The sequence below is a fragment of the Penicillium cinerascens genome, assembly GCF_028974065.1.
Source record: "Penicillium cinerascens strain IBT 15544 chromosome Unknown contig_16_segment0_segment0, whole genome shotgun sequence".
Classification (NCBI taxonomy): domain Eukaryota; kingdom Fungi; phylum Ascomycota; class Eurotiomycetes; order Eurotiales; family Aspergillaceae; genus Penicillium; species Penicillium cinerascens.
The window spans coordinates 1422581-1436604 of NW_026695286.1; the positions used below are offsets into that span (position 1 = coordinate 1422581).

General features: G+C 50.6%; 3 protein-coding genes across 3 annotated transcripts; 2 read left to right on the top strand and 1 right to left on the bottom strand.

Moving 5' to 3' along the window:
- Nucleotides 1–1857: 1857 nt before the first annotated feature.
- N7498_000497 (type I polyketide synthase) lies at nt 1858–10002 on the top strand (the record flags this gene model as incomplete). Its single annotated transcript, XM_058447560.1, has 5 exons — nt 1858–2100; nt 2161–2574; nt 2639–5170; nt 5221–9108; nt 9160–10002. The coding sequence occupies 5 exons, from the start codon at nt 1858–1860 to the stop codon at nt 10000–10002; spliced, it is 7920 nt and encodes a 2639-aa protein (XP_058312971.1).
- A 546-nt stretch (nt 10003–10548) lies between these two features.
- Nucleotides 10549–11199, top strand: N7498_000498 (snoRNA-binding rRNA-processing protein IMP3; the record flags this gene model as incomplete). The annotated part of the gene is made up of 2 exons (XM_058447561.1): nt 10549–10580; nt 10665–11199. The coding sequence occupies 2 exons, from the start codon at nt 10549–10551 to the stop codon at nt 11197–11199; spliced, it is 567 nt and encodes a 188-aa protein (XP_058312972.1).
- A 206-nt stretch (nt 11200–11405) lies between these two features.
- Nucleotides 11406–13644, bottom strand: N7498_000499 (Hsp70 family protein; the record flags this gene model as incomplete). The annotated part of the gene is made up of 8 exons (XM_058447562.1): nt 11406–11795; nt 11856–12069; nt 12137–12270; nt 12327–12429; nt 12478–12739; nt 12794–12866; nt 12915–13474; nt 13548–13644. 8 exons carry the CDS (start codon nt 13642–13644, stop codon nt 11406–11408), a joined length of 1833 nt encoding a protein of 610 aa, XP_058312973.1.
- Between the last annotated feature and the right edge of the window lie 380 nt (nt 13645–14024).

Consider the following 14024-nt stretch of genomic DNA (forward strand, 5'->3'; position numbering starts at 1 on the left):
AGTAGTATAGACATCAGTTCCTAAGGTGGATGGAGTGAGTACAACTATATTGAAATGTATACACTACATAAATATAATTAGTTCTCGCTTATATGATCCGTATTAAGATGTTTGTCCGATACACTCCCGAATGTCTGGCTCTGGGGAGGAATTACCAAGGAAATAGGACGAGGGCGTTTTCCCATGTTCTAGGGCTCCACTCGTGTCAACCCCGCTCGCGAAAATGACCCAAAAAGCGAAAGCAAAAGGTACGTAGCCTGTATCCAACCAGCATGTCGAATTGGCGGGTTCTCCACTCAAAGGGGTTCGTCCGCTATCGGTGGCTGTCATAAGGCACCCGATATTCCAAATAGAACGCCACATCAAACTCTACCAGCTGAGCCTGGCCGTCAGAGATCAGATACGAACCGCTCCAGGCGATCTAAGCTAGATGGACATCAGAAAACCCCATCTCTGGAAGGTCGTCAGCGAAAGGCCCCCATGTCAGACGCTCCCCCGGACCCCGACCACCCTGGCCACATGTTCGCCGAACGGGTGATGTACGATGCAGCTTTGCCGAGATTTCTATCATGCAAGGCAAAAGGCACCGGGTGCTCGCCCAGCGATCGGCCAATGCAGCGCGGCCACGTTCAGTGGCGCGTGGTCGGTGCAGAAATGGGGTATTTCAGGTGATTCGAAGCCAAGCGGGAACCTCACGACGCGATTACCATAACGCGCGGAGAAATAAGCCTGAGAAGAGGCGTTTTGCGTCATGGCGGATATCTGACACAAAGTGTATTGACATATGCGGCATCCCCATTGGACGTTATGATAAAACCCGGCCGCTCCTCCGTGGTCGAGGCCGTTGACACAGTAAAGTGGAGGCCAGCTTGAATCATGTCCCGTTAATGCGTGGTTGGGTTCTTAAACTCTTGCCTAGTCGAGTAAGCCCCCGGGAACCACAGAAATGTTGAACGGTGATCAACCATGCGCAGTGCAGATCTATGGGCTGATTTGAAAGGATTCAGGGTAGGTGTTGCTACCTAGCCGGGGCGTTCGGAACGGTGCGGCTTGCAGGGGTTCTTTCTGCTTGTTTATTTATTTTAATGCCGCCGCCAAGTGCAGGGGGCCCTGGACGGATCCATGTTTGGCGGCAACACTAACCATGGTTGATTTTCATAATTTTCATAGAATGCCGCCAGAATGACGGTCATGGCAGTTAGACGGCTCCAGAATGGTAGCTCGTTCGTTCGGACTGGGGATAGATGATCTCCCTGCAGGAGATCCCCTCCCTAGGTTTGAAAAACTCTTCAGCGGCCACGCGAACGGGGTCAACGCGGGCGCGTCCATGTGGGTATCAATTGGGGCAGGGGCCCACCTGACCAATACCGGACACCGGGTAATGACCGGCGCCGTTAGAAGCGGGAAACCTGGGGATCGGCGTTTGAATCCTGCAGCTGACAGCTGCACGTTGCCTCCTGCAGTTTAACGCGTTGTGCACCATCATGGTGATCCACACAGGCCCATGACGCTGGAGTCCAGGCCCCGACGCGGCGGTTTGTGTGGCTCGACTGTTTGGGATGGGAGCGTAACGCAATTGGAAGATTCTCGTACGACGAAGGCCCCACCCGGAAACCACGTAGAAATACGAAATACGACTGGCTGACTGCACTTGAAGGGAAATAATCCGGTTCATGCGCTGATCAATGGGGATAAAAAAAGGTGCTCGTGCATTTTCGACGTGGGACCTTGGATTAGCGCCCTTCGTAAACCACCCCCTCCTCTTACCCTCCACTGGGTACTAGAACACTTGGGACGCTTGGACTCTGCGTCAGACTAGAAATATGGCTGCTCCTCCTAGCTTCTCCATGGGAAGCCATGCCTGAGCCCCCTCTCCTCATGCGGCCCCTTCTGGTCAATGGCGTCACCGGCGATGGGGGAGCTCCGGATGCTCTGGAACCCATCGCCATCGTTGGTCTTGCTACGCGTTTCGCGCATGCCGCCTCCACGGAAGGTCTATGGGAGACTTTATTGCAGGCACGTTCTACCTGGTCGTCCATCCCGAAAGAACGATTCAATGCCGCCGCGTTCTATCATCCGGATCCTGAGCATGGAGGCACGGTGGGTTTGCCATAATCATTGGAATGCCGATGAAATAACAAAATGCTGAACCGGATCTAGTTTCATGTACAAGGAGGTCATTACCTCACCGAAGACCCTGCCTATTTTGATGGATCGTTCTTCAATATCAGCAAGAGTGAATTGTTGACCATGGATCCGCAGCAGCGGTTGGTGATGGAGAATGTCTTCCATGCGCTTGAGAATTCCGGGATTTCCATGACTGATGCGCTGGGCTCGAATACGTCCGTGTTTGTCAGTGGATTCAATCACGACTATCTCAGCATTCTCAATTCTGATCCGGAGACGACTATTAAATACAAGCCAACCGGAGTCACCAACGCAATTCTGTCGAACCGTGTTAGCTGGTTCTTTGACTTCAAGGGCCCAAGTATGACCATTGATACTGCCTGCTCTAGTAGTCTAGTGGCATTGCATCTGGCAGTGCAAAGCTTGCGGGCTCGTGAAACAAACATGGTGGGTAAATTGTGTTTCTAGTGGGAGACGAGGGAAATGATGTTAGCTAACTTGTCACTTCAAGGCCCTTGTCAGCGGCGTCAGCATCCTGGAGAACCCAGCCGAGACCATTGGCATGAGCCACCACGGTCTACTCGGTGCTCAAGGACGGTCTTTTAGCTTCGATGCTCGGGCAGAAGGCTATGCCCGCGGAGAGGGTGTTGGTACGGTAGTTTTGAAGCCGCTGTCCGTCGCGGTGAGGGACGGCGATACGATCCGCGCTGTGATACGTGAGACCGGAGTCAACCAGGACGGTCGAACACCGGGGATCACCGTGCCCAATGCAGAAGCCCAAGAGCGATTGATACGCGAAGTGTACTGGAGAGCCGGTTTGGATTTGGCAGAAACGAGATTCGTCGAGGCTCACGGCACTGGCACCTCAATTGGTGATCCAATCGAAGCAGGTGCGCTTGCCCGGGCATTTAAATGCAGGCGAGACACTCCTATGTACATCGGCTCAATCAAATCCACCATTGGGCATCTCGAAGGTGGCTCCGGCGTTGCAAGTCTCATTAAATCCATTCTCATTCTCGAAACTGGCATCATCCCCCCCAATTTCGATCTGCAGGAGGTCAACCCTAAAATCCCGGCGGCCGACTGGAACATCGCTTTCCCAACAAAGAACACCCCATGGCCATCATCGGGATTGCGAAGAATATCTGTCAACTCGTTTGGAATCGGAGGTACCAACGCTCACTGTATCCTCGATGACGCCTACCACTTCCTCAATCAACGACGCATACCAGCTACCCATAACACAACAATGAGCGTACCGAAGCTTGCGAATGTCAGAGGAAGGCTTTCGTCATCAACCCGACCAGACAACGACACGGATCACAGCAGATCAAGCTCAGCAGACGGAAGCGATCATTCTGTCAGCAGTGGTGCCTTCGTCGATACGCCCACAAGTGACGCGTTCTGCTATTCCCCCATCTTAGGTTCATTAACGTCATACACAAGCCTGATGAGTGTTCCCCGAATCTTCATATTGTCTGCCTTTGACGAAGATGGCGTCAAGCGTAATGCATCATCATACGCCCACTACCTCGACCGCAGGACGAACCTTTCCAATAGCCTCGACCGGGTTCTCGACGACCTTTCCTTCACCCTCTCGAATCGGCGATCTTTATTTGCTTGGAAAAGTTTTGTGACAGCATCGACACCGAAAGAGCTTGCTTGGAAACTGTCAGAGTCTAATTTCACCAAGCCCGTCAGATCGACTCGTACACCGGAAATTTCTTTCGTTTTCACCGGACAGGGCGCTCAATATCAAGCAATGGGAAGAGCTCTGTTGGCTTACCCTGTTTTCCAAGAATCACTAGAGGAGGCTTCGGACTACATTCGTCGACTGGGAAGCCCATGGTCACTTATTGGTAAGGCACCTTTAACTTTATACCGTCCGCCAAAAATCAGCTTACACGATATAGATGAACTGCTGACTGAAAGGAAATCCCCTCGAGTCGACTTTCCTGAAATTGCGCATCCACTCTGTACGGCACTGCAAGTGGCAATTGTTGACCTATTAGCCAGTTGGGGTATATTCCCGAGGTTCGTAACTGGGCACTCGTCTGGCGAAATTGCCGCCGCATACTGTGCCGGTAAACTATCCCGAGAAGGTGCATGGAAGGTTGCATACTACCGTGGATACGTTTCATCAAAGCAACTTTCCATCAATGGAGCCATGATGGCTGTAGGACTGGATTCCTCACAACTTGAGCCCTACATTGATATTGTTCGAAAACGCTGTACCGGCGAGCTTATCATTGCTTGTTACAATAGCCCCAAGAACAACACCGTCTCTGGAGACGAGAAAATGATAGATGCACTGAAAGAACTGCTGGATACCGACGGCGTGTTCTCTAGAAAGCTGAATGTCAAGAATGCGTACCACTCAGCGCACATGGTTGCTATCGCTGAGGAGTACCTACAGCTTATGGGAGACATTTCATTTGGAAGGCGGTTGGCGGTTCCCCATGTGGTGCACATGGTCTCAACTGTCACCGGAGAAGAAGTTTTGGATGAGCACCTTTCCGGCCAGTACTGGGTTGATAACATGGTGTCACCCGTGCGGTTCACCAATGGTCTGACTACAATGAACTCACGGTCGTCAGATGCCGGCGAGAGCATGACACACATCGTGGAGATCGGACCGCATACGACATTGCAAAGCGCCATCAAGGAAACGGTGGGTCTGAGCAAGGATCGGTCGGCCATCAAATACCTCGCAGTCTTGAAACGCAGCGACTCCAGTCTGAACGTTTTGCTCAGCACTGTTGGGTACTTGGCTGCGAGTGGCTGCTCGGTGGATCTGCACAAGGTGAACCTGGCCTCGCGACCACAAGCAAAGCCGTGCAAAATGCTGGTCGATCTGCCACCTTATGCCTTCAAGCACACGGAGAAAGTTCTTTACGAGAGCCGCTTGAGCAAGAATGTGCGGCAAAGAAAATTCCCGCGTCACGATCTGTTCGGTGCTCCTGTCGCGGATTGGAACGCGAATGCCCCGAGATGGAGACATTTCGTGCGATTGAACGAAAATCCTTGGCTAAGAGACCACAAGGTGAGTATTTGAAGATCCTTACTACGATACAATTTGCTGATATCTAGTAGGTCACTGGAAATTATGTCTACCCCGGAGTTGGATATCTCGTCATGGCTATTGAGGCCTCCCGTCAATTGGCCGGTAACAAACACATTAGCGGATTTCAACTGCGTCGAGTTTCCATCAGGAGAGCTTCGATTATCCCGGAGACCAAGGAGGGGATTGAAGTCAGCTTGTCCATGGTAATGGCAGAGATCTCGTCTGAGTCAAGAGTCTGGCGCCGCTTCCAAATCAGCTCTTACAATGAGTCCAGCGATGACTGGACAGAACACTGTTCAGGATTTATTCATGTTGAGCTTCAATCCTCGCCCGATCCCGTCGACAGCGGCCACGAGAAAGCCGAGGAAGCTCGAGCTTGGAAGGCTGATCTGAAACGTGCTCACGAAACATGCGGGCAACCAATTAATTTTCACACCACCTACAACAACCTTCAAACAGCGGGACTAAACTTCGGACCGCTCTTCCGTAATCTAGGCAATGTGCGATCAAGTGGCTCACGAATGGGGTTCATGACCGGCACCGTAACCGTTCCTGACATTGAGGAGTCAATGCCAAAGCGGTACATGCACGCCCATTTGATCCACCCCGCGACGATGGATAGCATGATTCATATGATGATAGCCGCAGTGCTCGACTCCACCGGCAAATCCTCCCTGCAGGAAATCAGGCTACCTACATATATTCGCGACATGTGGGTATCAGCGGATTTGAACTCCACGCCCCGTCACAAGTTCACGGGGCACGCATCTGTCACTATTGCCGCATCTGAGAAGTTCGAAGGCAATATTAGAATCATGGATGAAGTCAGCAAGGAGAATCGAATTCGCATGGATGGGATTGAGCTTACGCCTCTTGAGACTGGTCTCGTGGAAGAGAGCGAGCGGCGTCTATGCACTGCAATCGAATGGAAGCCCGATATGCATTTCCTAAATTCAAAGGCTGCTTGTGAGCTCAGCTCGATCGGAAATGTTGACCATGACCAGAACCGATACTGGGTCAAGCGCCTTCAGCTTGCTACCATGCTCTATGTCACCGATGCCTTGGTTGAACTGAATGGCATTGATGTGGAGACCCTTGATCTTCATTTGCGCAGGTTTTGGGACTGGATGAATCACACGCAGGACCTTCTCGTCAGTGACAAGATGATTCACCTAACCTATGCAGAGTTCAAAGAGGTCTCGCGGAACAGTGCACTGAAGGAATCTATCTTCAAGGAAATCGAAGCGCACGGTGCAGAGGGTGCAATCACCGCTCGCATGGGGCGCAACATTGCTGCTGTCATGCGCCAAGAAGCTGACCCGTTGCATCTGATGTTCGGCCAAGATGCTGTCATGGAAGGAGTCTACAAGGAAGGCCTTCACCTTTACGATCTACCACACCATCTTCAAAGCCACCTTTCTCTTTTACGACATCAACATTCAGAATTGAACATCCTGGAGATCGGTGGCGGCACAGGCAGTTTCACTGCAGAGGTTCTGAAAGTGCTCTCGCCAGAGTCAGATGCGCGGGTTGCCCGAGGTAGTATCGCACAGTATACCTTTACCGACATATCATACGGATTTTTTGAAAAGGCAAAGGAACGCTTCCAATCATGGAGCGATCTCATGACATTCCAGGCCCTCAACATCGAAAGAAGCCCTGTTGACCAAGGTTTCCAGACTGGTAAATACGACTTGATATTTGCCGGGAATGTCATCCATGCTACAGCCAACCTATACACTGCACTCGGCAATCTGCGCTCTCTGCTTCGACCCGGTGGACAGTTGATCATGCAAGAAGGTATCAGACAAGATTTTCTGTGGTACCCCCTTGTCTTCGGCCAACTTCCTGGATGGTGGCTTGGCAATGAGCCTATAAGACAATGGTGTCCGTATATACCAGCCACCGAATGGAATACAATCCTGATGGAGTCTGGGTTCTCTGGCGTCGACATTGAGTACCCGAGCTCGACCCAAGAGGACTTGAGTTGGCAGAGCATTCTTGTTTCTACGGCCACCGACACAAACATCAAACCGCCTCATAGTGTCCTCATTTTATCATCTGAATCACATGTGACGGCAGATGCGGTCGGCATCCTTCGTCAAATGTTCCCACAGATACAAGGCGGCACTAAAGTGACCACCATAAAACCGTCGGAACTCGAACACGTCGCTTTCCAGAATGCTCTGTGTATCTCATTTCTCGATCTCGAAGGAAGCTTCCTATCTGAAATTGACGAAATTCAATACATGGCAGTTAGAAAGATGCTAATGGAATGCCAAAACCTGCTCTGGGTGACACCCGATTCTCGCGAAAACCCTTTCGCCAACATGAGTACGGGTTTGCTTCGCACAGTTCGCTGGGAACGTGACGCAGATGGCTCAAACATCGTGTCCCTGACAGTCGCAAATCCCAAGGAGGTCCCTGCCAGCCATATGGCTATGAACATCCGCAGAATCATCGACCGTCAGTTCCTGGGGCAGGATGACAACGATCGCCATGCCGAATATCTTTTGAAAGATGGCCTGGTTCACATCGGTCGTTTGAGTGAATGGGAGAAAGCGGATGATTTCCTTGCTATGCAGACTTTGAATGTGGCTCCTGAGCTTAAGAGGCTTGGTGATTTGGACAGGCCGATTGAGCTTGTCCCCAGGACAAATGATCTTCACTGGATTATGGACGACTCACACGATACTCCCCTTGGCAACGCAGAAATTGAGGTCGAGGTCCGCGCAGTCGGTCTAAACTCCGAGCCCGGTGCTTCCAACTGGTCGAATGAGGCTTCTGGTGTGGTTAAGAAAGTAGGTCTCGCCGTGGAAAGTCTGGCACCAGGTGACCGTGTTGTTTTCCTGAGTACGGGTAGTATCTGTTTCCGTACGCTGGCCCGAGTCGACCAGGCCCTGGCAGTCAGACTACCAGAAAAGATCCCGTTCGATGTTGCTGCTGGGATACCTTCAATCTACATCGCTGCACTTTACGGGCTTGGCGGAGTTGCCAGGCTTAGTGAAGATGACGCCGTCCTGATCCACACTGGCGCCTCTGTTCTTGGTCAAGCGGCTATACAATACGCGAAAATGATCGGAGCCGAAATCTACACCACGGTCTCGACGCCTGAAGACCAAGCATTCATCACTTCAGAGTATGGCATTCCCAAGGAGCATGTCTTTTCCAGCGGAGATCTCAGCTTCGCGAGGGGCATCATGAGAAGCACGAAGGGCGCTGGTGTCGATGTCATTTTTAACACCCTGACCGGCGAGGCCCTGCAGGAGTCCCTGGGTTGCATCGCCCCGTTCGGCCGGTTCATCGAAGCATCCAACAAAAGTGCTCGGGACAATGCCACGATTGATCTTGCTCCACTACAGCGAAACGTGACAATGTCCAGTTTGGATATTCCTCTCCTGATTAAACAACGCCCAAAGCTTGTTCGACGCTTGTTGGCCGAGGCACTGAAGTTGTTCTCCGAGGGGAGGATTGGCCAAGTTAGCCCGATGACTGTCCTGGATTTCACACAGATCAAGGAAGGTGTACAGTCTCTGCGCAACAGCCAAAGGCCTGGCAAGATTATCTTCACCCCTGATCCTTCGAATCTCATTTCCATTGCCCCCCAGAATGTGGCTCCTTATCAATTTGAAAGCAATGCATCCTACCTACTGGCTGGTGGTCTTGGCGGCCTGGGACGCAGTATAGCTCGTTGGATGGCTGCTCGTGGTGCGAAGAATCTGATATTCCTCTCACGTTCCGGAAGGGTCACAGAGTCGGTCGAGGAGATGAATGCCGACCTAGAGAGTATTGGTTGTAACGTTCACATTTTCTCCTGTGACGTTGCTGACGCGGACCGTCTACGAGCTGTTGTCAACCAATGTTCGGCCTCATTGCCGCCGATCAAAGGATGTATCCAGGGATCCATGGTTCTACGGGTAAGTCTTACCAAGTACCCGTTGAATACTATTTGCTGACTTGACATTCAGGATGGTGCTTTCGCCAGCATGTCGTTCGAGGACTGGCAAGCCGCAATCTGTCCAAAAGTTCAGGGTTCATGGAACCTGCACCAGACACTTCCCCAGAATCTCGACTTCTTCGTGATGCTATCCTCAGTTGCCGGCATTTTCGGTAACCGTGGCCAATCCAACTACGCAGCAGGGAACACCTTCCAAGATGCACTAGCAGCTTTCCGGGTTTCTCAAGGATTGAACGCATCCAGTATCAATCTCGGCAGTGTTTCAAGTGTGGGGTGGGTCGCAGAGAACCGAAGCTCGATGCGCACGCACACTGCAACGCTCTTTGAGCTTTTGCGGGAGGAAGAAGTACACGGAGCCATTGAGTTCTTAATCGACACCAGATACAAGAAAGCCAACAATGATACCACCCCTCACTCACAGCTGGTCCTCGGCCTTCCGGCTGCCCAGATGTGTCGACAAAACGGCATTCCACCCCCGACATATCTCAACTACTCTCTTTTCACGCACCTTCGCACAACAGCCACGGCCAAGGCTACAGAAACAAACGAACAGAAAACCATGAATACAGCCGCCCTTCTCGCTGCAACGGCCAACAAAGACGACGCCGTAACCGTCGTCTCAAACGGTCTCATCGAACGACTATCCTCCCTCCTCGCCATCCCAACCTCCGAACTCGATCCCCGAAGATTTGGCTTCGGAGGCATTGACTCCTTAGTCGCCATGGAATTCCGCTCCTGGATAGTCAAGGAGTTGAAAGCCGAAGTATCTTTACTTGACATCATGGGCGCACGGAATATTCAAAGTCTGAGTGAGAAGATCACTCAGACTAGCCGGCTTGTCGGTGAATCATGATGTTTATGAATTTCATTTGTTATTCCAGCGTTATTTTGCATTTACGTTTATGATCCCCTTGTTGATGTGCGACGCGCGATGCCCATTATGATTTATGAAGTTGCCTGCATTTATTCAATGTAAATATCGAGTATTTTATGAGTTTATGATATCTACATGTACTGAATTACAATATTCTTTGAGATCCTGTTGCAATGGTGTTCCTGTTTATAACGTTGCCAAACCGGCTGTATTTTGGCTTTTGGGAAATCCAGACCTGAGCATCTTCCATATCCATATCGTATTGTGGATCTAGATCTTTGGAAGCAAGAATTCCAATGTTACAGTCAAGACAGTAAAATAACCAAAGCCTTCAAATAATCATCATGGCCCATGTTTACATCGTTCTTGATCACGTGATCTAACACAGGATGTGGCAGAATCTCACCGCCCAGATAACAAATTTCGTTATCGCCGTCTTTTTTCACGACCGGCCGACAGTTCTGTTCAAGTTGCAATCCTCCAAAACCACCTCGTCCTCCGCTTGACTGTGCTTTATTAGCCAAAATGGTCCGTCAACTCAAGCACCACGAGAAGAAGTAAGTTCCGGCTGCCACCAAAAACGCTCCAGCGTTCAACCATCCCCGAATAAAGCTTAAGAACAATCTCTAACCTTGAACCAGACTTCTCCGGAAGGTCGATTTCCACACCTACAAGTCCGATGGCAACCACCGTGAGCATGTCATCCGCCAGCGATACCTCCTCCAAGACCCGATGGACTACCGCAAATACAACGCCCTGTGCGGTTCGCTCCGCTCACTGGCACACAAGCTCTCTCAGCTGGACCCGGACTCGGATCCTGTGCGCAGGAAGATGGAATCCGAAATGCTGGATAAGCTGTGGCGGATGGGTATCCTGAAGCAGTCGCGCGAGCAGGGCGCTGGGTTGTCGAAGGTTGAGCGCGAGGTCACAGTCTCTGCGTTCTGCCGACGCAGACTAGCGGTTTTGATGGTCCGCACCGGCATGGTGGAGACTATCAAGGCCGCGGCCACTTTCATCGAGCAAGGCCACGTCCGTGTCGGAACTGAAGTTGTCAACGACCCGGCATTCTTGGTGTCGCGCAACATGGAGGACTTTGTCACCTGGGTCGACTCCAGCAAGATCAAGCGCAACATCATGCGTTACCAGCAGAAGCTGGATGACTTTGATCTTCTGTGAGGGGTGGCTACGGAAAAAAGGCTGTCTCCGAAAAGCATTTTGTGGTCTTGATTTGATATACCCGGCGCTTTATGCATTGTCTATCGGCCTGGCGTCCCGAGGAATTTTACGATATTTTGTCTTTATGAACTTTCCCTGTAACAATAATGAAAGCTTGACCGTCCATGGTCATCCGGGACGAAACGATGTTGGTATTCTCAAAAAGTTTAAACGGCATTCTTCTCCTCAAACTCCCTAGCAGGCATCCATTTCACTGCAATAGGTTCATGCTTGTTACTCCGAATCCTCCTATCCTTCGACCACAACTGAAACGAGAGATCCGCAGGCCCGACCACCACTCTCACATCAAACGTAGTCCTCCAAAATGCCGGTTTCATGTTGTACCAGTGCCGATTTTTCAACTTTTTATCCACACCGTCAGTGGCGATATCGAGGCTGCAGACCAAGTGAACACCTCTTTGGGTCATATTCCGGGGAAGCTTGTCCGGTGAAAGAGCTGACATCACGATCCGCACCTTCCAGGGACCGTCTTCCCGGCCCGGGTCCATCTTCAATTGGAATTCCTTTTTGACACCAGTGTAGGGAATGGGGTTACCCTGCAAGTAGAAGAGCTGTTAGCCAGGCTTCTAGAAAAGGTAAGTAACTTTCAGCCCTACCTGAATCACAAGCCAGTCGACTTGATCAACGGCAAAGGTCGTATTATCTCGGGGATCAAGTCTAACTGGTTCTCCGACGTGACTTTTTGGATTGTATATCTTGTCGCAAATGATACCGTAGCTGACAGGAGAGCATCGTGATCCGAAAGTCTGAACTCCCTGTTTAATTTGCTGCATCCGATCTAAGACCAGGCCATGAACAACTACAAGCTGTCTTTGCGGAAGTTAGATTCAATGCTTTTCAGTAACAAAGTTGGAACACACGGAAGTGCTTTACGTACGGCTCGTCCGCGAGGAGGATTTGCATTCCTTCTGCATTTGGATGCATAAGAGCACCGGGCCCACTGTATCTTTCTAAAAGATACTTTCTCACATACGGGGAGCTGCCGAATCCACCCGAAAGGACGAGATATGTCTAAGTCAGTCGAACTCGTTAGTAATTAATCCTCCATGGAAATTGGAATCGCGTACTATTTGATCATAGGGGTATTTCGCATGCATATGGCGAATATGCCCACCCAAGAGGTTGCAAATTTCAGCAGCCTTCACGTCAAAGCAGTTCTTGAGAGATTCCCTTCAACGATGTCAGTCACATCCAAGGAAGTTGATGGCCATTACTTACCATGCAATCCGCATTTGCCCATTGTATATCTCGGCCTCCGGAAGATTGGAATTGGGCTCCAAGGAGGGAACATCGAGCTTCAGCCACGGCGTCAATGTAGCCTCCGTGCCAAATGCGCATTTGAGTCTCTGGAAACGACCAGAGGTCATTCTCCATGCCGCCTCGCTTGGTGAGAGCCGTAGTTGATCGCGGACCTTTTCCAACCTCTCAACGATGAGTTGGTGGATTTTTCTGTCGATGAATACCGAGCCAATAGGTTGCCCTGGGATTCTATCAGTCTACTCATTCCTCGAACACTTGTGTCGCTGTATATTACCTTCCACGTGGCCCAACTGTTCGAGTCGTGTTGGCTCGCCTCGCGATGAAATGAGTTTGAGAACATTGACATCCTGTCCTTCGAATTAGGAGACGATCACAGTAGTGAAAGGAATACTTACCGTGGTTCCTCCACCGGCATCACAGACAAGAATAGTATCATCCACATTGTAATGTTCATTCCCAGCGTAGACTGCAGCTGCCTCTGCCTCGGTAAGACCTATAGAGGCGCGATGATTCGGCGTCCTTGCACCAATCGCCCGCTCAAGAAGTCTCCTTGTTTCTTCAACCATTCGCACATCCTTCCAGGTAGTGGGAACACTGAAAATAAATTCAACTTTGCGCGAACCAAATTGCGGAATCGTGCTATTGAAATGAGAGACCACATGCTGATAGATGCATTGAATGTAGTCTTGGAACCAGCGCTGGGCTTCATGCCGACTGGGTGCCCCGGGGTGCCCATCTTGGTACTGAGGCGCGAGATGTAGCTTGAAAAACTCCTTAACATGCGAGCCTTTGTCTTCTGGATCACACTGAAACCCCCAGTTTCTAATAGAGTTCGAATCGGGCTCGTACTCGATGCAGGTTGGCACTTTGTTCGCCAGTTCTCCGGGGAGCTTTCCTGGCCAGCGTTGGATGGTTTTTGGAGGAAGCCATTCTGGTGCGGATGAATATGCAACTCCTTATAGATGTTAGTGTACTTGTACCATCTGCGCATATTAAAATGCACGTCTAGATCAATCGAGATTGCTTACCAGTATAGGTCATCCCAAAATCAATACCCACCACAATATCTGGGTTCCATTCACCCCAGCTTTCCGATTTGAACACCAAGACTTCTTTGTCCCCCATTGCATTGGCTGGGAAAGAGGATCTGTCTTTATCACCCAGAGAAGCTGAATACCAGTGACTGCGACAGGACCGGAGGTTCTGGATTTGTTTTCCTGTCATGTGGAGTAATTTCTTTGGCCCCCAAACAGGGGTACCTTCGCTTTACCTTAGCTTGCTTTTAGCTCTCAGCTAATGCAGCTAAATTTCCGCTAATTTAAGTGAGTGGGTAAATTTCGGTTGCGTTGCTTTGCGGCGCTCCGAGTACATCCACACTATCCCCTTTATAGTTAACGAGCCATCCTCCGCGAGTCATGTCTTCCTTAAGTACTCCTAAATTCCCAGGTTGCGACTCTAGCGAGCGAGCACATGCGAAATTGCGTGCACTTTTGTTTGTTGCCCGG